A 24988-nucleotide genomic window follows, 5' to 3' on the forward strand; every position below is an offset into this window, starting at 1 on the left:
TGTAGGTCTGCTATTTTTGAAAAATTCGAAGAACGACTGACATTTTTAGAATCTGATCTCAGGTCAGAATGGGTTCATCAGACGAGTGTGTGTCCAGTGGAAACCTCGTATGAATCTGATCTCAGGTCAGAATGGGTTAAGCAGATAATAATCCTGAATCATAGTCACGTTGATAACGTTCGTAATAAACCAAATCCGTCCAGATTTGAGCGACTTGTGACTGTTTGTCTTTGAGCTGCCGTTGAACATACTGTACTGTACTGTACTGTACTGTACTGTACTGTACTGTACTGTACTGTACTGTACTGTACTGTACTGTACTGTACTGTACTGTAGCCCTGAGGCAAGATGGCCGCCGCGTCAACTATACGTCAGAGACTCCGCCTTGAGCCCTCTAGCCTTTATGTCTATGGACTGGTAGAGTATACAGAGAACTACACATCCCAGCTAAATGATGGACAGTTGGTAACCAAATAGAACCTTTTTAGATTAGGGGCGGTGGCAGCTTCAACGTGCTGCAGTTCCAGCTCTGGCCAGTAGGGGCAGTGGCAGCTTCAACCTCCTTGGGGGGCATGGCTCGATCCCTCTAGTCAGGTCATGATGACCTTTCACCTCTCGAACCTCGTCCCAGGTCGTGACCTTTCACCTCTTGACCTCCCCCAGGTCGTGGATGCTCTCGGGGCGGACGACCTCGGGCCAGCGCTCCAGGATGGCGGCGGCCAGGTCGTCCGTCACGTCTCCCTGGACGACGATCTCGTCGGCGGCGGCCGCGGCCAGCGAGGCGCCGCACGAGAAGCGCTGGGCGAAGAAGCGCTTGGCGTCCTTCAGGTCCACGCCCAGCGCCGCCAGGCCGCACACGCGCGTCACAAACTTCTTCTTGGCGCGCGGGACGCGGGCGATCGTCACCCTCTGGGGCTCCGCGGACGACGACGACGTCGTCGTCTTCTTCTTGGCTCTGATCTGACCGCGGCCTCCTCGTGTCTGCCTCTTCCTCTCCTCCTCCTCTTCCTCCTCCTCGCGGCCGTCCAGCCCTCCTCCCCCCCCTCCTCCTCCTCCTCCTCGTCCGAGGCTCATCCTGGCGAAGGCGTCGGGGACGTTCTTCTCCAGCCACTGGCGGCATTTGGCCGCCTCGGGCGTGAACTGGCAGAACTCGGTGGGCAGCGAGCAGACGCCGCAGTACGTTACCTTCAGGGGATACTGGGCGTGGGCGGCGCCCCCCGGTGGTCCTCCGCGGCGCTCCTCCTCCGGAGAGGAGACGCCGCGCTCCGTCCCGCCCTCGGCGGCGGCGGCCTCCGCGACACCGTCGTTGTCCGGAGAGACGCACTGCGTCTCGTCCTCGCTGGCGTCGCCTGCGGTGTCTTTGTTTCCTGTCGAGATGGGCTCGGGGTCCTCTGTGGCGGCCATGTTGAATGTTCCTCTAACGAACAAGAAACGCTGTCTTTTTAACGAACGTGTTATGTGGGGGCGGGGGGGCGTGTCTATCATGCCCAAATACGGACCTTCCACGCCAACGTCATCAAAATGTGGTCAGCCTCGCCCAAAGATGGACTTCCTTCCAGTGGGGCTTTCAGATGGCGTGCACCAGAGTTACGCAAACCCTGGTCTATGGTGGCTCGCACATGAACCACATGACCGGGCTGTTTTCTGCCCCCTCAATGTCGCAACTCTTCTGGCGTGCACCAGAGCCTTCCATTAGAGAGTTCACTTCAGCGGGACTTCTTCATCTTCTATCTCAGATGTCAGACATTTCTGAGATGATGGAACGGTGATGGATGACGACGGTCGTGGAAGGGGAACCTTCTGAAAGCTTCACGGGCCAAAGATAATCAACTTCATAATCTAAAGTAAACGGTCAAAATGACCTCTAAGACATAGGCTAGTGTTAAATGTCATTGACAATGAAGGGACAATTGACACCAGTAAGACGCGCAAACGCGGGAAGCGAACGCAGCTCGTACATATTTGGGTTTTTTTAAGATTTATTTTTAAGTTATTATTTTTTTAAGTTAAGTTATTTTTAAGTTACGTTTTTAACTTAGCCATAACCATATAAGGAGTCCCCAAAGCAGCTATACGTCCAAATATGGAGTGTGTTGCATCAATCACAAACAAATCACTCAGCTCCATATATGGGCACAGAGGGGACACACACACACACACACAGACAGACAGACATGATCTGCTAGGTCTCATAGTAAGTGCTCACTGCATTCGCAATCATATGTAGACGAGCAAATCGGCTAAGCAATCAGAAATGGTGAGATGATGTTGTATGATGACAAGAGCGCCCCTCACTTCACACAGGTGTGATTAACATTCGCTGGAGCCGTTACATAGTGATTGTTCACTTCCTGACTCTCCATTTCCGAGTGATGCTGCCATCTTGCCAGCGAGGTGCTAACTAGGTGTAACCTTCCATAGTCGGTACGTTCATCCAAACAGAAAAGTCTGTCTAATTGTATTAACCCATTCTGACCGGGCACCCATTTTGGTGTTAGCATCATGTTATGCTTTACCTATTGAAAAATAGCAGATCTACAAGCTCATATCGCGCCACCGAGTGGCGCGATACGAGCTTGTAGGTCTGCTATTTTTGAAAAATCGAAGAACGACTGACATTTTTTTAAATCTGATCTCAGGTCTGAATGGGTTCATCAGACCAGTGTGTGTCCAGTGGAAACCTCGTATGAATCTGATCTCAGGTCAGAATGGGTTAAACAAACGTCAAACTCACCAACATTGCAGCTGTACGGAAAGCTTGAATTATCCTTTTTCAATCTGTAAAGTCTTTGTTTCATAAAAATCCACCGTAGACATGCTATGAGCTACTTCCTGTACAATACATTCTGTGCAGGTTATTGTCAGAGTTTGGGAGTGCGTGATGGATATCACTCAACAGCCCCTGTGTACCACCTGTTTTCAATTTGCACATAACGCAGGAGGCAGCAGGAGGTAGCTTTACTAAAAACCAGTTCTTCCCTACTCCAATACTAAACAAAGGAAAGTCTCTTCCCTACTCCAATACTAAACAAAGGAAAGTCTACAGTGTTCTTTTGTTTCTAAAAACGAGTTCTTCCCTACTCCAATACTAAACAAAGGAAAGTCTACAGTGTTCTTTTGTTTCTAAAAACGAGTTCTTCCCTACTCCAATACTAAACAAAGGAAAGTCTACAGTGTTCTTTTGTTTCTAAAAACGAGTTCTTCCCTACTCCAATACTAAACAAAGGAAAGTCTACAGTGTTCTTTTGTTTCTAAAAGCGAGTTCTTCCCTACTCCAATACTAAACAAAGGAAAGTCTACAGTGTTCTTTTGTTTCTAAAAGCGAGTTCTTCCCTACTCCAATACTAAACAAAGGAAAGTCTACAGTGTTCTTTTGTTTCTAAAAGCGAGTTCTTCCCTACTCCAATACTAAACAAAGGAAAGTCTACAGTGTTCTTTGATGAAACAATGGGATATAAAGAGGATCATTCAAGGTTTCCGTACAGCTGCAATGCTGGTGAGTAAGTTTGACGTTGTTTAATAGATATGACTGTTCAGGGCAGTTTTTTACCTGCGGTGCATTGTGGATATTGTAGTTTTTACACTGCAGTGCATCATGGATATTGTAGTTTTTACACTACAGTGCATCATGGATATTGTAGTTTTTACACTACAGTGCATCATGGATAATGTAGTTTTTACGTGTAGTGCATTGTGGTCATTGTAGTTTTTACCTGCAGTGCATTGTGGATATTGTAGTTTTTACACTGCAGTGCATCATGGATATTGTAGTTTTTACACTACAGTGCATCATGGATAATGTAGTTTTTACGTGTAGTGCATTGTGGTTATTGTAGTTTTTACCTGAAGTGCATTGTGGTTATTGTAGTTTTTACCTGCAGTGCATTGTGGTTATTGTTGTTTTTACTTGCAGTGCATTGTGGTCATTGTAGTTTTGTACCTGCAGTGCATTGTGGTTATTGTAGTTTTTACTTGCAGTGCATTGTGGTCATTGTAGTTGTTTTACCTGCAGTGCATTGTGGTCATTGTAGTTGTTTTACCTGCAGTGCATTGTGGTTATTGTAGTTGTTTTACCTGCAGTGCATTGTGGTTATTGTAGTTGTTTTACCTGCAGTGCATTGTGGTTATTGTAGTTGTTTTACCTGCAGTGCAGGATAGATGAGTGATGCTCTCCGTACTCCTCCTGGCTCAGCTTGATGAACGGCTGCTCCACAGACACGCCCACATCCTTCTCATTGGTCGATACTGAGGGGGAGGGTTCAGGAGCACCGTCACTCCCTGGACCTTCAACTGTGATTGGCTCCGCCTCTGAACTATCTGCTCTTACCTGATAGGACGAGAGGATTATTAGCGCCGCCTCTGAACTCTCACCTATCCACCTGATAGGACGAGAGCATTATTAACTCTCTGCTCTCCTCTCCCCGTGATTGGAGGAGAGGATTGTTAGAGAGGAGAGGATGATGAGAGGAGAGGAGGGCACTAGGACATAGGGTTTAGGGGAGAGGAGAGCACTAGGACCTAGGGTTTAGGGGAGAGGAGAGGAGGGCACTAGGACCTAGGGTTTAGGGTTTATGGGAGAGGAGGGCACTAGGACCTAGGGTTTATGGGAAAGGAGGGCACTAGGACCTAGGGTTTAGGGGAGAGGAGGGCACTAGGAACTAGGGTTTAGGGGAGAGGAGGGCACTAGGACCTAGGGTTTAGGGGAGAGGAGGGCACTAGGACCTAGGGTTTAGGGTTTCTGGGAGAGGAGGGCACTAGGACCTAGGGTTTAGGGGAGAGGAGGGCACTAGGACCTAGGGTTTAGGGGAGAGGAGGGCACTAGGACCTAGGGTTTAGGGGAGAGGAGGGCACTAGGACCTAGGGGAGAGGAGGGCACTAGGACCTAGGGTTTAGGGGAGAGGAGGGCACTAGGACCTAGGGTTTAGGGGAGAGGAGGGCAGTAGGACCTAGGGTTTAGGGGAGAGGAGGGCACTAGGACCTAGGGGAGAGGAGGGCACTAGGACCTAGGGTTTAGGGGAGAGGAGGGCACTAGGACCTAGGGGAGAGGAGGGCACTAGGACCTAGGGTTTAGGGGAGAGGAGGGCACTAGGACCTAGGGTTTAGGGGAGAGGAGGGCAGTAGGACCTAGGGTTTAGGGTTTAGGGGAGAGGAGGGCACTAGGACCTGGGAGAGGAGGGCACTAGGACCTAGGGTTTAGGGTTTAGGGGAGAGGAGGGCACTAGGACCTGGGAGAGGAGGGCACTAGGACCTAGGGTTTAGGGGAGAGGAGGGCAGTAGGACCTAGGGTTTAGGGTTTAGGGGAGAGGAGGGCAGTAGGACCTAGGGTTTAGGGTTTAGGGGAGAGGAGGGCACTAGGACCTGGGAGAGGAGCGGCTTGGAGAACAGCTCTTTGCGTTCTTTCTCGTGGTCCTGCGTTCGTTTCTGTCTGGTCTGAGGGGGCGGGGCCTGGGAGTCACTGGGAGCCGCCTGATTGGACACAGGTTTCACCTCCTTCGCCGATGGGCCGTCTTTGGATTTGGCCTGAAAGAATAAAAACACATAATGAAATCACACTTGTGTGAAGTGAGGGGCGCTCTTATCGTCATCATAAATCACAGTGTTGATTTCGTCGACTAAAACTAAGCTACGGCGACTTAAACTAAGACTAAATATACTGACAATTTCGTCAACAGATAAAAACTAGACTAAAATGTTAGGAAGGGACTCTATAGTGGACAAGAGGTCCAGTATACCGGTAAGTAATTATTTTACTCTTGGTTTTTTTACACTTGGTTGCATGCTGAAAATAAATAAAGAACTAAATGAAAACTATAGAGCACCGAAGTCCTGACGTAACTCGCTCATCCCTTCGATTCCCCTGGTTCGCGGAAGTAATGTCTCTATGGAGAATAACATGGGGTGATCTTAACATCGTCTACTATAAGCGTTGTGGTCCAAAAATAAACAAGCTGTCCCGGTGTTATTGTCAGGGAGGTGTCTCTCTGTATCGTTTGCAACAGCCAGTCACTCATATATGATACAGTCTGCTTCTAGGGAAAATCTAACTAATTCAGCAGCAGTAACATTAGCGTTTTCTCTCAGTCAGTTGATTCTTCATATCCATATGAGTGAAGCGGCCGGGGTGACATGTTTCTTTTTCAAACACAGTTGTTATATGAGGCGATCTAAAATCGCCTCAATGGGGATTTCAATGCAACAAGAACCTGGGGACTGACGCCCTCTACTGGAAGTGACGTCAGACTTCGGCGCTCTATTCAAGAGACTACGACTAAAACCAGAATAGAAATTTGCTGACAAAAAACAACACTGCATCACATGGCCATGCTCAGCCAATGAAAACATCACTATGTGGCGCACACAAACACACAAAGCTGATTGGCTGGGGACCCCCGGAAATGCTTTGGCCATGACGCTTACTTCCTGTTCGGTGGTCGTGAACTTATCGTCCTTTAAAATAAAAGCCGACTCTGAACACAGTTGGCAACCGGGGTTCGAATTAAATCGGGAGTTAAATCGTCTTGCTCTCACCTGATTGGCCGCGGCGTGGGCAGAAGGTTCCTTCCTGCCCACTGCGCTCTGACTGGGCGACATGCCCACCTTGTTTCCGGCAGCAGGGGGCAGTGTGGAGCGCTTCCCCTGAGGCAGGAGAGTGGAGAAGAAGTTCCTGGAGGGAGTGGTCGAGACGCTGGAAGTCTTCTGATTGGCTACCATGTCTCTAGGAAATATAATATATAAAATATGAAGTCTTCCGATTGGCTACCATGTCTCTAGGAAATATAATAATATATATAATATATTAACCCATTCTGACCTGAGATCAGATTCATACGAGCCGGTTTCCAATGGACACACACTGGTCTGATCGACCCATTCTGACCCGAGATCAGATTCTAAAAATGTCAGTCGTTCTTTAAAAAAAAAAATAGCAGACCTACAAGCTCGTAGCGCGCCACTCGGTGGCGCGCTATGAGCTTGTAGGTCTGCTATTTTTCAATAGCTAAAGCACGACATGATGCCGACACCAAAATGGGTTCCCGTTCAGAATGGGTTAACCCATTCAGGCTCGTCCTGAACCCTTGCGCACCGAGTGCCGCGCTACGAGAGCTTGTAGATCTGCTATTTCTGACAGAATCTTGAAAATGTGGCGCAAATCTTTGAATATATATATTCTTTCACTGTGAATGTTTGACACCGACGTAGAAACATAGAGTTTCTCAGAAAACTCTCACGATTTAGAAGACCTTGTGTAGAATCTGGTCTCAGTTCTAAGTGGGTTATATATGTGTGTGTGTGTGTGTGTGTGTGTGTGTGTGTGTGTGTGTGTGTGTGTGTGTGATATGAAGTGTGAGATTACCATAATGACAGTAATCCTTAATCACAATCCATCATATTCAATGACTTTTGAAGAGAAATGAGACAGACTCCAGTCACTTTAGACTAGAGCTCTGCAGATGGCAAGTGTGTGTGTGTGTGTGTGTGTGTGTGTGTGTGTGTGCGCGCGCGCATGTGTGTGTGTGTGTGCGTGTGTGTGTTATGCACTGTCAAATAGGTCTACATTTATTCTAAGGTAGCATACACCCGTATACAAATGATTTACGTAAATCCTTCGTGTTTGAGCACAAAATGCATTTTGAGAAGCCACAAATGTTCTGCGTGTGCGTGTGGCCCAACACACACACACACACACACAAACATACTACACTTGTGGCCCCTCCCCCTGCGAATCCTACTCGAATACATTGCAGCCGCTCCAAACGATACTCTCATTCGTCTTTGCGTCTGCCCTGTACGAACGCACCATCATGCTGTCTGCGTCTGCCCTGTACGAACGCACCATCATGCTGTCTGCGTCTGCCCTGTACGAACGCACCATCATGCTGTCTGCGTCTGCCCTGTACGAACGCACCATCCATGCTGTCTGCGTCTGCCCTGTACGAACGCACCGTCATGCTGTCTGCGTCTGCCCTGTACGAACGCACCACTATGCTGTCTGCGTCTGCCCTGTACGAACGCACCATCATGCTGTCTGCGTCTGCCCTGTACGAACGCACCATCATGCTGTCTGCGTCTGCCCTGTACGAACGCACCATCATGCTGTCTGCGTCTGCCCTGTACGAACGCACCATCATGCTGTCTGCGTCTGCCCGCACGTTTTCATTTGCTGTTTTCTTTCGTTTAAGGGATTTGAGCTGTTTTTGACAGGGGGGGCGGGGGCATTCGAGCATGGGGCTAAATATGTATTCATTTATTTTTACAACCTTTTATAGCGATTTATTTTATTCATTATTTACTATAATCCTACTATAGATCCCAGGAAATCTGGCGACAAAAGATCACTGAATGTGAAGGGGTTGAAAAACTGACCTTTAAGCTAATCCTATGTTCCCTTGTAAAGCACTTTGGGAATTTAGAAAAGCGCTATATAAATTTGAGCTATTATTATTATTATTATTATTTATGAATCATCCGGAGACCTCTCTCCAAGATCATGTGTGGACCCCCTGAGGTCCCGTCCCACAGTAACACGATGCTGTGTGACTTTGACCCCCTGGGGTCCCGTCCCACAGTAACACGATGCTGTGTGACTTTGTGTGGACCCCCTGGGGTCCCGTCCCACAGTAACACGATGCTGTGTGACTTTGACCCCCTGGGGTCCCGTCCCACAGTAACACGATGCTGTGTGACTTTGACCCCCTGGGGTCCCGTCCCACAGTAACACGATGCTGTGTGACTTTGACATTGAATGCATTTTAAATTAAAAAAAAATTATCCCACAATTCTGCAACCCATTTTTTCCCACCCAGTGCCAATTATCTAATCATGTAATCCTGGGCGCTACACTTCCTCTGCCAACCTGGGGGGGGGAGGGGGGGGGGGGGGGGGGGGTGGCTAAGGCTAAGGCTCGCTTTCCGCTGTGGTCCGTCAATGGGTTGTTTTCCCTCCGTCCTATTTCCATTAGAAGCGCGATGTTTAGTCCATTCTGACCGGGAACCCGTTTTGGTGTCGGCATCATGTTATGCTTTAGCTATTGAAAAATAGCAGATCTACAAGCTCGTAGCGTGCCACCGAGTGGCGCGCTACGAGCTTGTAGGTCTGCTATTTTTGAAAAATTCGAAGAATGACTGACATTTTTAGAATCTGATCTCGGGTCAGAATGGGTTCATCAGACCAGTGTGTGTCCCAGTGGAAACCTCGTATGAATCTGATCTCAGGTCAGAATGGGTTAGTGGCGTTAAGAGTCGATAATACATCGAGGTTAGGAGCTCAATGAAACAATATTGCCGTTACAATATCAACGCTCCTGGTGAAAGCAACGTGTCCAGCGGCAGATCCGTAATGGCCGACAACTATGTCCGGTTGAATTTTGGGGTTTTCAAAATAAAACGTCGCACTGACTGAAAGTCCCGGGGGGGCTGAGGACCAGTGAATAAGGTTTTTCTTTTTTTTAAACGTTTGAATGTGAGATTAACAACAGCACAGTCCAAAGTAAACAAAGGCCAGACTTTCATGTTTCCTAAAGACGTTGTTTTTTTTAATAAACTTTTAGTAAAAGACATTTCATGATCATTAACATAATGGACATGTGATAATAATAATAATAATAATAAATATACACTCCATGCTGTTTACAAAACACTCATTGTTATCGAAAATAAATAAATAGATTATCTATGGAAAGAAAAACAGCGCATGCTTTTAATTGATATAATTAGTTCAAACAAATTAATAATGATGGTCAATCTGCTCCAACAACAATTTAAATATTAACATATTGTTTAAAACAAATTAAAATATAATAAGATAAAGCTTCACGTGCAAACTGTGGTTTTGGGGCGTGTTGTAACATTAATACTACAAATAATAATGTAAATAATGTAAATAATACAATAATAATGTAAGTATGAACGTACCCACTGAGCAATAGACGGCCATTTAAAAATGCGATAAAAAATGGCTAAAAATGTAAGTTTTTTAGAGGTTTATTTTTAGATTAGACGTTGATTATCGGTTGTTAAAATGCTCAGTGGGGTCATTTGCCGTAGCACTTGCCCTAGCCTTGACGACCTTGCAGGCGTATGCAAACACTAAACTAGCAAAATAGCATTTTATGTAGACATAGCACTCTATAGTGTGTACTCTGTAGAGATATGCTACTGATTTTATTATACGTATGATCCTAGATGATTATTACTTTATTATGATTATTATGTATTTGATGTATTGCCATGTGTTGTTCTAGCTTACTGTAAATTGCTATGGATTAAGAGCGTTTGATAAATGGCTGAATTGTAAATTGTACGGTATTAAAAAAAAAACGAATGTCCTGCCATCGCTTTGAAGACCCCAAAATGAACCGGAAGCTAAATCAGCTAAAGTTAATCTAGCAATCTATTTCTTTTTTTTTTGTCATCGGCAGCTTAAACATTGTAACCGCGAGGTAGCGACAATGTGGCAACGCGCCCCTCAAAGGTGTTAACATGGCAGTGGACGGGCGGGGGAAGCATTTCATAGACGGACCACAGGCGAGCAGAGCGTTGCCTATAGAGCGCAGCAGTCCCGCCCCCTTTCAGAAAAACGAGTGGCCCAGGAAATGAAACCCCAATGCATTCTCCCATCGGCACTTCTAATATAATTTATTTAAAGACGGTTACGCCGTGTACAAAGCCAATTCGGATCATGACAAATCATGACAATGAACACAATGTTTTGGGGCCGATCAAATCATTAGAAAGAAGAAAATAAAGGCAGGAGACAACACTATTTGTTTTGTTTTTCGTCTTATAAATTATTTGATCGTCCCAAAACATTGTGTTCATTGTCATGATTTGTCACGATCCAAATTGGCTTTGTCCGCGGCGTAACCGTCTTTAAATAAATTATATTCGAAGTGCCGATGGAAAAATGCATTGGAGTTTCATTTCCTGGGCCACTCGCTTTTCTGAAAGGGGGCGGGCCTGCTGCGCTCTATAGCGTCGGCGGATATCAGCGGGATACCGTTCTGGACCAATGAGAGACGTTCTTGATACTGAGCACCGTTGGAAAACTGTCAGGCGAGTGTTAAAGACTGTAGCATGTTCAATTCAACATGTTAAAGAATGTAGCATGTTTAGATCAACATGTTAAAGACTGTAGAATATAAATGAGTTGTGGAGCAGAAGGTGTTCGTTTCATCCTCACAGCTCATAGAACACAGATCACATGTTTTCAGCAGTAGAAACACTTTAACCCATTTAGGTTAAACAGGCCATTTACATTACAGTATTTAGCAACAAAAAATATATATATATTATTTTCTTTTTCAGAAAATTTAGGTCAGGGTTTTTAGGATCGGCCTCAGTCCTAAATGGGTTAAAAGAGAATAGCACAAAAGGTGTGTGAAGAGTACCTGTTATCAATAAAGCTTTGGGCTTATCGAATACCCGGTATCAATATAACGACCGGACGTAAGTTTTGGCGTGGCGTAAAAATAAAAAAATAAATAGTTCAAACAGCCAATGTACTGTACAAGCTCTCTACAACATGAACATCTACGTGTTCATAGTAGATCTGTAGATCGCTGTAGATCGGACAGTTGAACAATTATTGTAAAATGTTTTTCAAAATAGTAAAAATATAAAAAAAAGGCTTCTTTTCTTTTTAGGGATAAGGGGTAAGGCAGTGGTGAAAATAGGACCCGTATATAGGGCTCCTTTTTCGTCACCGCTAAATCCCTTATCCCTAAAGTTCTTTGCCTTTTATTAACCCATTCTGTACGGGAACCCGTTTTGGTGTTCACATCATGTTATGCTTTAGCTATTTAAAAATAGCAGATCTACAAGCTCATAGCGCGCCACCGAGTGGCGCGCTACGAGCTTGTAGGTCTGCTATTTTTGAAAAATCGAAGAACGACTGACATTTTTAGAATCTGATCTCAGGTCAGAATGGGTTAATCAGACCAGTGTGTGTCCCGTGGAAACCTCGTATGAATCTGATCTCAGGTCAGAATGGGTTAAATATATGTTTGCAATAGATTGGCTAGTTGAACTACCGGTATTCGGTATAAAGGCAAAGAAGTTTAGGGATAAGGGGTTTAGCGATGACGAAAATAGAGCCTGTAGTGTTTAAAGCTGAAGGTCCTCACAGCTCACAGGATAGTGTTTTAATTTAAAGGTGTGTAGAAGGTCCTGACAGACAGGTAAAAAACACATATAGAAGGTCCTAACAGATAGGTAAAGCATAGAGAAGGTCCTAACAGATAGGTAAAGCATAGAGAAGGTCCTAACAGATAGGTGAAGCATATAGAAGGTCCTAACAGATAGGTAAAGCATATAGAAGGTCCTAACAGATAGGTAAAAACATCTCACAGCTCGGTGTCTCCCAGGCGGTCCATGTTCTGGACGTAGGCGGGCAGTTTGTGGTGCGGGGGAGGAGCCTGGTCTGCTGTGCTGCTTTCTGATTGGTCCTTCAACCCAGCGGAGGAGGAGGAGGAGGAGCCCTGCAGCGCAAACACCTGAAAACACATTGCGATTGGTTAATAATCCCTGAACTAGTTTACTAATAATGATTCTGATTGGTCCAAACAACCTGAATTTATCGCTCTGTTATTTCTTGAATAATGATTGGTCAATTCCTGAATGTATCGCTCTGGGATTTATTCAATAACTATATCCGTGAATATATCCTGTGATTTCGGGCGGCTGTGGCTCAGGAGGTAGAGCAGGTCGTCCAATGATCCATGGGTCGGCGGTTCGAATCCCGGCTCCTCCTCCTGTCTACATGTAGAAGTGTCCTTGGGCAAAGACACTAAACCCCAAATTGCTCCCGATGTGCTGGTTGGTATACCTTGCATGGCTTCCGCCGCAATCGGTGTATGAATGTGTGAATGTAATGCACCTTGGATAAAGACGCTATATAAATGCACCATCTACCATTTTCTTTAATAATGACACAACTAGTCCATACCAGTGCCAAGGTTAATTCATTCAACAATTTTCTCTTCATTCCCACGTGACATCACGCATTAGAAGAACAATATCAGTCACCAGAAGCAGAGACGTGTGTTTTCAACCAGTCGTTCATTAACGTTCATTAGAAGGACAATATCTGACTATAGTGGCCCTCTGGAGTGAGTGTGGAACTATAGTGGCCCTCTGGAGTGAGCGTGGAACTATAGAGGCCCTCTGGAGTGAGCGTGGAACTATAGTGGCCCTCTGGAGTGAGCGTGGAACTATAGAGGCCCTCTGGAGTGAGTGTGGAACTATAGTGGCCCTCTGGAGTGAATGTGGAACTATAGTGGCCCTCTGGAGTGAGCGTGGAACTATAGTGGCCCTCTGGAGTGAGCGTGGAACTATAGTGGCCCTCTGGAGTGAGTGTGGAACTATAGTGGCCCTCTGGAGAGAGTGTGGAACTATAGTGGCCCTCTGGAGTGAGTGTGGAACTATAGTGGCCCTCTGGAGAGAGTGTGGAACTATAGTGGCCCTCTGGAGAGAGTGTGGAACTATAGTGGCCCTCTGGAGTGAGTGTGGAACTATAGTGGCCCTCTGGAGAGAGTGTGGAACTATAGTGGCCCTCTGGGGTGAGTGTGGAACTATAGTGGCCCTCTGGAGTGAGTGTGGAACTATAGTGGCCCTCTGGAGTGAGTGTGGAACTATAGTGGCCCTCTGGAGTGAGTGTGGAACTATAGTGGCCCCTCTCCCTGGTCAAAGTGGCCCACCCTAGATATAAAACTACCTCTCACCAGTTGTCGGAGCTGTTCATTCTCTTCAGTGAGACCGTTGCTTCTCTGAACCTCAGCGTCGAAACTCAGCAGAGCAGGCTGGGGTGAAGGAGCCGTTAAGATGAATAATATTACAAGTAAAACTATTAATATCAACTATTATAAAATGTATAATATAACTAACTCTGAGTGTGTGACAAACGGAACCAAATGGACCCTTACAGTTCTGTAACTCTGAGAGCTCTGAGAGCTCGTAGCGAGGCACCGAGTGCCGCGCTACGAGCTTGTAGGTCTGCTATTTTAGAAAAATCGTGAAAATGTGGGAGAGCTTTTGGTGTTTGCATTATGTTATGCTTTAGCTATTTAAAAATAGCAGATCTACAAGCTCGTAGCGCGCCACCGAGTGGCGCGCTACGAGCTTGTAGTTCTGCTATTTTAAAAAAAAATCGAAGAACGACTGACATTTTTATAGAATCTGATCTCAGGTCAGAATTGCTTAAGCACGATAGGCCTGTTGTTGACCCAGGTGCATTGTGGGTAAAAGGATATGCATGCACTGGAAGAGCACGGACAGGAAGTTGTGCAGCGACACCAGGAAGGTGTCGGCCCACTGGCGGGAGAAGTAGGGCGAGAAGGCGGGGTGCTGCTCGGGGGATGGGATGAAGGGCAGCACGAACCAATCACGCCACTCCGCCTGCCCATGAAGCTCCGCCCCCTGCTTCTGGAAGAACTCCTGTGTCTTGTCCAGGCTGCCTTTCTGCAAGACAGACAGACAGACAGACAGACAGACAGACAGACAGACAGACAGAATTGTGAAAATGTGTTGAAAACCTTTGAATATATATTCTTTCAGAGCGAACGTTTTTAACTCAAATTGCTTTGCTTCCAGGGAGTCTCTGGAACAACATATTTTCAGATGGGGGTCCGCGGCCAAATAAAGATAATTCTGGGGGTCCTTGACATGAAAAAGGTTGAGCACCACTGACATAGTAAACATAGGGTTTTAACCCTTTCAGAACCACTGACATAGTAAACATAGGGTTTTAACCCTGTGAGAACCACTGACATAGTAAACATAGGGTTTTAACCCTTTCAGAACCACTGACATAGTAAACATAGGGTTTTAACCCTTTCAGAACCACTGACATAGTAAACATAGGGTTTTAACCCTTTCAGAACCACTGACATAGTAAACATAGGGTTTTTCAGAAAACTGTCTTTATATTTAGAAGATATTTGTAGAATCGAGCTCAGGTCTAAATGGGTTGATAAACAGAAAATACATTTTCAGGTATAGGTGACAACATTTCAGCCAATCAGGAGAGAGTAGCTATTTATGAGTTTATTTGTGTACTGTTCCAGTTCCAATGTTGTTCTGCTCATTTATTTGTGTCGTCGTATTTTGTGTGTTTAATCTGTAATCCTGACTGAGTTCTCTATCCTGGTTGGATGAAATTGGTATCCCAGTTTCAGAAAGTGCATGTTCTGTTTAACAAAAATCATGATATGAATAATCAAATCATGACATGACGTACATATTCCAGATTTTCTGAGGATATTCTACTGTTAGACTGATGATAGGTTCTTGGTTTATTTATGATCCTAGATGACTATTTATATGCATTTGATACATGCCTAAATTAGTAATAACTAGAACTGCACTCTGTCGAGTGCCTACTAGTGCGCTTTGCACACTAGTAGGCCATAAATGACCGACTACAGAGAGTACTGTCGACCGCTATGAACTTTCAAATCTCTGGCTCGCAATGGTGACGTAATAAAGATAGGTTTCAGATTACATACATACATGTATGATTATGTAAGTTGTAAGTTTATTAATGCCAGGGTATAACTGGCTCTCAATGGTGACGCAATAAAGATATGTACCAATGCCAGGGTATAACTGGCTCTCTATGGTGAAGTAATAAAGATATGTTTCAGTGTCGGGTGGATTAAAGGTAATGCCCCTAACGTATGTAATCTGAAACCAATGTCATACCAAGCAAAAAATAATCATTACGTCATACGCAGCCACGGACAAACAACATTACTTGCACGCTCTGCCTGCGCAAGTAATAACTAACGTAACTACATGGTCTAATAACTAACGTAACTACATGGTCTGCTAATAACTAACGTAACTGCATGGTATTAATAACTAACGTAACTACATGGTCTAATAACTAACGTAACTACATGGTATTAATAACTAACGTAACTACATGGTCTGCTAATAACTAACGTAACTACATGGTCTGCTAATAACTAACGTAACTGCATGGTATTCTAATAACTAACGTAACTACATGGTATTAATAACTAACGTAACTAAATGGTATTAATAACTAACGTAACTGCATGGTATCAATAACTAACGTAACTACATGGTATTAATAACTAACGTAACTAAATGGTATTAATAACTAACGTAACTACATGGTATTAATAACTAACGTAACTACATGGTATTAATAACTAACGTAACTACATGGTATTAATAACTAACGTAACTACATGGTATTCTAATAACTAACGTAACTACATGGTATTCTAATAACTAACGTAACTGCATGGTATTCTAATAACTAACGTAACTACATGGTATTAATAACTAACGTAACTACATGGTATTCTAATAACTAACGTAACTACATGGTATTCGAATAACTAACGTAACTACATGGTATTCTAATAACTAACGTAACTGCATGGTATTCTAATAACTAACGTAACTACATGGTATTAATAACTAACGTAACTACATGGTATTAATAACTAACGTAACTACATGGTATTAATAACTAACGTAACTACATGGTATTCTAATAACTAACGTAACTACATGGTATTAATAACTAACGTAACTGCATGGTATTCTAATAACTAACGTAACTACATGGTATTCTAATAACTAACGTAACTACATGGTATTCTAATAACTAACGTAACTACATGGTATTCTAATAACTAACGTAACTACATGGTATTCTAATAACTAACGTAACTACATGGTATTCTAATAACTAACGTAACTACATGGTATTAATAACTAACGTAACTACATGGTATTCTAATAACTAACGTAACTGCATGGTATTCTAATAACTAACGTAACTACATGGTATTAATAACTAACGTAACTACATGGTATTCTAATAACTAACGTAACTACATGGTATTCTAATAACTAACGTAACTACATGGTATTCTAATAACTAACGTAACTACATGGTATTCTAATAACTAACGTAACTACATGGTATTCTAATAACTAACGTAACTACATGGTATTCTAATAACTAACGTAACTACATGGTATTAATAACTAACGTAACTACATGGTATTAATAACTAACGTAACTACATGGTATGAATAACTAACGTAACTACATGGTATTCTAATAACTAACGTAACTGCATGGTATTAATAACTAACGTAACTGCATGGTATTAATAACTAACGTAACTACATGGTCTAATAACTAACGTAACTACATGGTATTAATAACTAACGTAACTACATGGTATTAATAACTAACGTAACTACATGGTATTAATAACTAACGTAACTACATGGTATTCTAATAACTAACGTAACTGCATGGTATTCTAATAACTAACGTAACTGCATGGTATTCTAATAACTAACGTAACTACATGGTATTAATAACTAACGTAACTACATGGTCTGCTAATAACTAACGTAACTACATGGTATTCTAATAACTAACGTAACTGCATGGTATTCTAATAACTAACGTAACTACATGGTATTCTAATAACTAACGTAACTACATGGTATTCTAATAACTAACGTAACTACATGGTATTCTAATAACTAACGTAACTGCATGGTATTCTAATAACTAACGTAACTACATGGTATTCTAATAACTAACGTAACTACATGGTATTCTAATAACTAACGTAACTACATGGTATTCTAATAACTAACGTAACTACATGGTATTCTAATAACTACATGGTATTCTAATAACTAACGTAACTACATGGTATTCTAATAACTAACGTAACTACATGGTATTCTAATAACTACATGGTATTCTAATAACTAACGTAACTGCATGGTATTCTAATAACTAACGTAACTACATGGTATTCTAATAACTAACGTAACTACATGGTATTCTAATAACTAACGTAACTGCATGGTATTCTAATAACTAACGTAACTACATGGTCTGCTGACCTGTATGGTATTAACCACATAGTATCGGTAGACGCTGGTCCGCAGCTTGTTGACTGTAGTCCTGTAGACGTCCTCTAGGCGGCTGAACAGTCGGCGGTCCAGAAACGACCAGTATTCACGCAGGCCCGCGAGGTCGAAGGTGGCCACCAGGTGGAGCAGCTGGTCCACCATCTTGTCCACCTGTAGACAACGGGGCAGAAAGGCAGGAATGCATTTTACATGGTATTTAGTTTTTAAAACACAATCAGTGCCGGAAGTGCATCAAAATAGAAGCTCCGGGGTGCCAGAGTTGTCTGATCAATTTTACTCTGAAAGCCATGAACCGGAAACACTTTCTTAAAAAAGTTGACTTTACAAAGTGACCTCACAATCCCCGATCATCTTAATTTATTTATATACGCTCCAAAAAGCGTTCATATTTTGCGGGAGAGACGGATGAGGAGCAGAAACGCAGCGCCAGCATATCGATCCATTCATCACCACGGAGAGCGCCCTGGATGAGGAGATACGAGTCATTCTTTCCGCCGCACTAACATGGGAGTCAATGACAAGCTAATAATTGCACAGAGCGTTAGCATACGGCAAGCGAAAAGCGAAATGCCAAAAAAAAAAATAGGAAAAAATTTCTGAATATTCTTATCTCGCCCCGTATCTGAGTGTGCGCTAGGACGGCCACACACGTCGAAGGCACCTCTCGGTTCCAATCCTTATGACGTTCAGGTGCGTCCTATGTACTGAAACGGTTAATGCATTTGGGTGCCGTGCTACGAGCTTGTATATCTATATATGAGTTGCACCACTCGGTTCACACAGGTGTGATTTCTTTTATTTAGAAGACTTTTTTTTTTTTTTTCGATGTCGGGCCTAAATGATGGGTTTAAGAAAGGAAACTAGTTCCACTCACCCTGAATCCTTTGTCTTTGTCCACTTTGATCTCCGTGTCCAGGTGTCTCAGGGTGGACGTGAACCCTCTGTAGAGAAGATACTCACGGACGTTCTCATCCGTCCTCTCAACCGAAGACCCCATCTAATGAAATATATCACACAATATATATGAAAATATATGACACGATAGCTTGTACACTCTCAGAGTTACAGACCCATGAGGGTCCATTTGGTTCCAAACTGTCATTTAGCCGGGGACCCCCTGGAACTCCCTCAAGGACCCCTGGGGGTCCCCGGACGCCAGGAACCACTGTTCCAGGGTTAAATAAAATGCAAGCAACGTACTGTACTCGTGCCAAGCTCACGTGACATCATTAAAATAGCTTTCTGGCAGAAAAATAAATGAATCAACATTACGCCAACCATGCCCTTCCACCAGACAGACATAATTATTATATTCACTCTACAGATCTGGTCCTTTTTCAACCACACCAGATCATCTGAGTGAATGAAAAAAAAAAAGGTCTCCCGTTATTGAGGAGTGTTTTATTTCTGGACGAAAAGTGTATTTACACAAATGGTGGAGGTCTGACTTAATCCATCAGGGAGAGAGTAGGCTTATAACAATAATAACAATAATAAGAAACCAGCTCTATGAAAACCAAACCCATGCAAAACCTTTAGAAACAAGCCTAAATAAACCACTGCACTTTAGAAACAAGCCTAATAAAAAAGCATATCTACAAGGGTCCCTGGTACAACATATATGTTCAGATGAGGGTGCCTGGTACAACATATGTTTAGATGGGGGTCCTTGGCACGACACATGTTCAGATGGGGGTCCCTGGCACGACACATGTTCAGATGGGGGTCCCTGGTACGACACATGTTCAGATGGGGGTCCCTGGTACGACACATGTTCAGATGGGGGTCCCTGGTACGACACATGTTCAGATGGGGGTCCCTGGTACGACACATGTTCAGATGAGGGTGCCTGGTACAACATATGTTCAGATGAGGGTGCCTGGTACAACATATGTTTAGATGGGGGTCTTTGGCACGACACACATGTTCAGATGGGGGTCCTTACATGTTCAGAATGATGCTAGCATGTTAATGCTACTACTACTAGTACTACTATTATTATTGACGTTCTTTGTAGCAGCAGATATTCTCCAACTTCTCTACACGCGAGTATGTTTACTAGTATGTCAATGTAACTATAATATAATAACAATGTGTTAATTAATAATAATAATAATGATAAATATAGTTTTACCATGCATGAACAACAGAACCTCTTCCGTGTTTACTTCAAGGCGTCTCGAGACCAGAGTCATGTGACGCGACGCTGCTCGCCCGTGTTGCCAACTCTCGTGCGAGAAGTAAGAAAACTCACCTCCAAAAACAAGCCAAAACAAACCCAATAATATGACCATATAATCCTAATAAAAAAGTAGTTGATGCATTTATCATTATAAATACCATGTATGTCTATGATAATTAATGTTTTAGTAATTTGTTATACTAATAATTAGCCTATAAAGAAAATAAAGGGATCTCTGGAAAAAGAAAACAAGACAAAAGTCGCGGGAAATAAGCAGACTTGGCAACCCTGCTGCTCACCCGTGTTGCCAGATTGTGTGAGGGATATAAACGGCCTTGGGGGTCTATGAAAATAAACCCAAAAGAAGCGACTGAGAATAACAAAAGTGACACATGCAGAATATTTCGGAATATTTAAAAAAAAAAAAACGCAAATATGGGCCTATGGGGATCCCTGGCACAAAATATGTTTAGATATGGCCTAGGGTCCTTTATAGGCCTACTCCTTGGACAATATTAATATGGGGGTCCTTTAACATGAAACTGTGTGAGAATCACATTTAGGAAACAAACCCCCAAATAAGCAACTAAACTTTAGAAGAAAAAAAAAGCCCAAAAATAAAAACATATAGGCTTACATAACGATAAAAAAAGCAACCCCCAACCGCCAATATTTTATTTACTCAAGTTGTGAAGTGCCCTGCTGCTCTCTGCTGTCTGTTTGTGTGAACTGCAGTGTGCAGTGTACATCATTTTTGTTTTGATTGTATTGCTGTATTGTTCTTTCTGCTTTGGCAATGTAAACGTATGTTTTCTCATGCCAATAAAGCCCTTTGAATTGAATTCCATGGAGTTATAGTCTAGCCTCAGTGTTACTTTTAATCGTACATTGTTTTTATTTGTTGAACTTGAAGAAATTGTGAATAGCCTCTATAGGCCTATCAAGTCTTAGTTTTAGTCATCATAGCTTATGATGTGACGAGTTGTGACTTGTGAACTTCATGTATATCTGCTATTTTCTAAAAAAAAAAAGATATTGGGGGAAAAGTGACTTATTTTTTTAATATTAGAAAATAATAGCGAGTCTAATAAATGAAATAAAATCAGTTAACACAAATTTGGTATGGGGGAGTCCCCTGCTGCTTTACACTTCACCCTTTTTGCAAAATAATATATGTTAATGACGTTTAGAAGCTTTAGATCACTTTCCTGGGGGTATTTATGTGTGTAATATGTGGTTTTAGATATTTTAGATTGTAGCAGTGAGCCTGTTGTCTCTGATGTCATGGACACTGGTCTCACTACCTTCCTGGACTACAATTCCCATAATTTTTGGTGCACTGCTCCTCCTTGTGGATAGGGGGGAGAGCTGTCTTACTGAGAAAACATGTAGTCCAGGAAGGAAGTGAGCCCAGTGTCCATGACATCAGAGACACCGGGCTCACTGCTACAATCCAAAATATCTAAAACCACATATTACACACATAAAGATCCCCAGGAAAGTGTTCTAAAGCTTCTAAACGTCATTAACATATATTTTTTTGCAAAAAGGGTGAAGTGTCCCTTTAACATGTTGTGAAGTGTGTGTCTTAACATGTTAAACACGTGTGGGGCCGGGGGCGGGGTATACTTACGCCATACTAACGGTATCTCCGAACGCGCCCGCCGTAGCGTGCCGGTTCAAACCCAGGTGTCACAAGGAGCTGACTTGAGGCCAAAACAATCATTTTCTTCTTCGATATATTGTGATAATTGTTTAAATCTTTATATAACAGACACACACACAGCAATGAAGACACATCATTATTTCTTTTTTATATTTTCTGATGCTTTTTATTCACTTGATTAAAAGAAGAGAAGCGTTTCATTCATTCAGTGTTTACTTCAACTCAACAAGCCCCTCCCCTTACAACCAGCATGGACCAATCAAATGTGTCCTGATGTCCCTTTAACAGCTGGCCGTCAGACCCACAGCCAAAACGACAAATCACACCGATTTTACAAACAGTACGTAAAGTAAAATAAAACAAAAAAAAACAAAAAACAAAGTACCTTTCAAATGAAACAAGCGTCTTGAAATGCTATAACAACAGTGGTTCTCAAACATCTCGTATGAAATGCTATAACAACAGTGGTTCTCAAACATCTCGTATGCAACGTCGTTTAGCATGCGTTTTACGGCCGTAGAACCCCCACACAAGGGGTCCACTTGGTTCCCCTCCCAAATGTCAACCGTTTAGCAGGGGGACCCCTTGGAACCCCACCACGGACCCCCTGGGGTTCCCCGTTTAGCAGGGGGACCCCCTGGAACTCCCTCAGAGACCCCCTGGGGTTCCCCCAGGCCAGACGGCAGACATACTGTGAGAACCACCGCTGTGCAATGTCTCAAATTCAAAAAAATGTACAAAAAGCAGCACAGCGTAACTTTACGACTCTAATTCAAACACAAATCTAAAAAGTTCCATTCTAGTGGAAATCTCCGTTTGAGAGAATGCTTTTTAAAATGATTATTATTATTATTATTTTGGAACTTTTTAATCCGTTTATCACAAGGGTTCATCCAAATACTTCACAGGTACAGTTAGAGATTTGAAAACAATATTCATATGCTTTTTGAAATCCTCCTCTTTTTTTCCAACTTCAACACATTTCACTTCAGACAATATTCAGGTCATCATATGATATTAGCAAATAAACAAAAACAAAAACAAAATTGGAACGTTTGAGTCGATGTTGTGTAACACAAACGTGATATAATGCAATTTCAAACGCAACTCAAGACTGGATAGAGCGTTTATTTTGCTCGATAAATGAGTTAAATGCAGATTTAAGTTAAAAGGTGTTTTTTTTACACGGTGAAATACAGTGGGGCTGCATTTTGGCTGTGGCTCTTTACAGTTTACAGGATAAAACTCATTGCTATAATATAATGTGCTCACTTACAACACTAAGACAGTGCTTCTCAAACTGGGTTTTATTTATTTATGTTTTAAAAGGAGCCCCACAACTCAGAAAGTGTACAAAATGGAACCAGATTTGGTTTCAAGTTTGTATACACTCTCAGAGTTACAGATATTATTAAAGAGCGGTTCACACTAGGCCCCTTTTCACACCAAAGGGAATTTGGATTTAGAACTGGTTCCTTTTCACACCAAAGGGAATTTGGATTTAGAACCGGTTCCTTTTCACACCAAAAGAATCAAGAATCTTAATAAATTAATCTGGTTCAAATGTAGGTGTGTGTGTGTGTGTGTGTGTGTGTGTGTGTGTGTGGGGTGTGAAAAAGGGACCTCTGGGCACTATACGGTATTGTATTACATGATTTTATATATATATATATTTGTGGTGTGAACTAGAATTATTACGACTTTTAAAAACCATATTGTTATAGGGTGCCCTGTGTGTGTGAACGTCTCTAAAAGCATCCCCACTTCCATTGAGAACCAGATGTCACTAATCCACAGTCACACTGAAACATAGAGCTCAGAGTATTACACAGTTAAGATGCTAAAAAAACCCACTTCTTGTTGCCACACAAAAGAGAAAAGAAAAAAAATAGTTTTTGTTTTTTTACAAACCGTTTTGATTTCTTTCAATATATAGTTTCAATATACGTTCATAAATTGAACTTGGACAGATGTTGCATATTAAGAGTACGGTTGGTATGCCACCATAATGCATTGTTGATATATGCACTGTGTGTTATAATATATATTCATCATTTTTCCCTCTAGGATTTCTCAATGAGACGCAGCCGGGCGCTCTTAGCACTGCTTGTGCCCCCCTTGTGGCCACCTGCTGTTATTGCAAACTGTCCTGATTTTAAACAAATGTACAACATTCGTACCACGATAAAACTGGGGCCGTTGTCTAGCCAGTCTCTCAGATGAAACTGGAGCCGTTGTCTAGCTAGTCTCACAGATGAAACTGGGGCCATGTCTAGCCAGTCTCTCAGATGAAACTGGAGCCGTTGTCTAGCTAGTCTCACAGATGAAACTGGGGCCATGTCTAGCTAGTCTCACAGATGAAACTGGGGCCATGTCTAGCTAGTCTCTCAGATGAAACTGGAGCCGTTGTCTAGCTAGTCTCTCAGATGAAACTGGAGCCGTTGTCTAGCCAGTATCTCAGATGAAACTGGAGCCGTTGTCTAGCTAGTCTCTCAGATAAAACTGGAGCCGTTGTCTAGCCAGTCTCTCAGATGAAACTGGGGCCATGTCTAGCCAGTATCTCAGATGAAACTGGAGCCGTTGTCTAGCTAGTCTCACAGAGACCAAGAGTGAGCCCGCCGTATGCTAGCCACTGCGTGCTGTACGTGTTTCCGCTCGCTGGGCTGACTGACCAGAAGCAATAAAGATCTTAAAACTCAAAATATAAGAACAATCTCAGAAAAAAAGAAAAGAAAAACAAAACACAAATTGTCAGAAATAGAATCAGTGTATAATATATATATAGATAGATATATAAGGCCAACGTGTTGTCTATTATGTGCGAGTTCTTATCGTTAATTAAGAGATGGTGTGGGTCCCTGTTCCTATAACCCCCCCGCGGTCGACTCACTGTGAGAAACTAACGTATAAACGGCTGGTATGCATTCCTCTTGCATAGTGGTGTGAGGGGGGCGGGGCTGGGGGCGGGGCAGGACGGCCTGGGTATTCATCAGGACGTTTTTTAAGAGCGCTCCATGAGACCACGCCCCCACCCAGTGAGGCTCTCCAGCGTTGAAGCACCACTCGGCCCGGCCCTAGTGTTTGAAGCGTGAACCAAAACAAAATTTTGTTGGCAAATGCGGAAGTAGAGACGGTTCTTCCGGGTGCTTCAAAACGCCACTGAGCAACTTCCACTGAAACGAATACCGGCTAACGCTCCGGTTC

The 24988-nt window shown here is 43.0% G+C and overlaps 2 protein-coding genes across 2 annotated transcripts in view; both read right to left on the bottom strand.

Moving 5' to 3' along the window:
- wdr91 (WD repeat domain 91) overlaps positions 1-20127 on the bottom strand; it is a 31214-nt gene extending 11087 nt beyond the window's left edge. Inside the window, exons 1-9 of the mRNA XM_080784001.1 lie at positions 20071-20127; positions 18811-18933; positions 17907-18086; positions 14246-14453; positions 13718-13800; positions 12345-12490; positions 6529-6715; positions 5359-5520; positions 4143-4327 (exon numbers count right to left, since the gene is read on the bottom strand). Of these exons, the coding sequence (XP_080640127.1) occupies positions 4143-4327; positions 5359-5520; positions 6529-6715; positions 12345-12490; positions 13718-13800; positions 14246-14453; positions 17907-18086; positions 18811-18933; positions 20071-20073 (1277 nt within the window). The 5' untranslated portion in view covers positions 20074-20127. The remainder of the gene's footprint in view (positions 1-4142; positions 4328-5358; positions 5521-6528; positions 6716-12344; positions 12491-13717; positions 13801-14245; positions 14454-17906; positions 18087-18810; positions 18934-20070) is intronic.
- Positions 643-1404, bottom strand: LOC308329124 (density-regulated protein-like; the record flags this gene model as incomplete). Its single annotated transcript, XM_080783331.1, has 1 exon — positions 643-1404. One exon carries the CDS (start codon positions 1402-1404, stop codon positions 643-645), a length of 762 nt encoding a protein of 253 aa, XP_080639457.1.
- Positions 20128-24988: the final 4861 nt, after the last annotated feature.

Source organism: Protomyctophum bolini, assembly GCF_963924005.1.
Source record: "Protomyctophum bolini genome assembly, chromosome: 15".
NCBI classification, from domain to species: Eukaryota; Metazoa; Chordata; class Actinopteri; order Myctophiformes; family Myctophidae; genus Protomyctophum; species Protomyctophum bolini.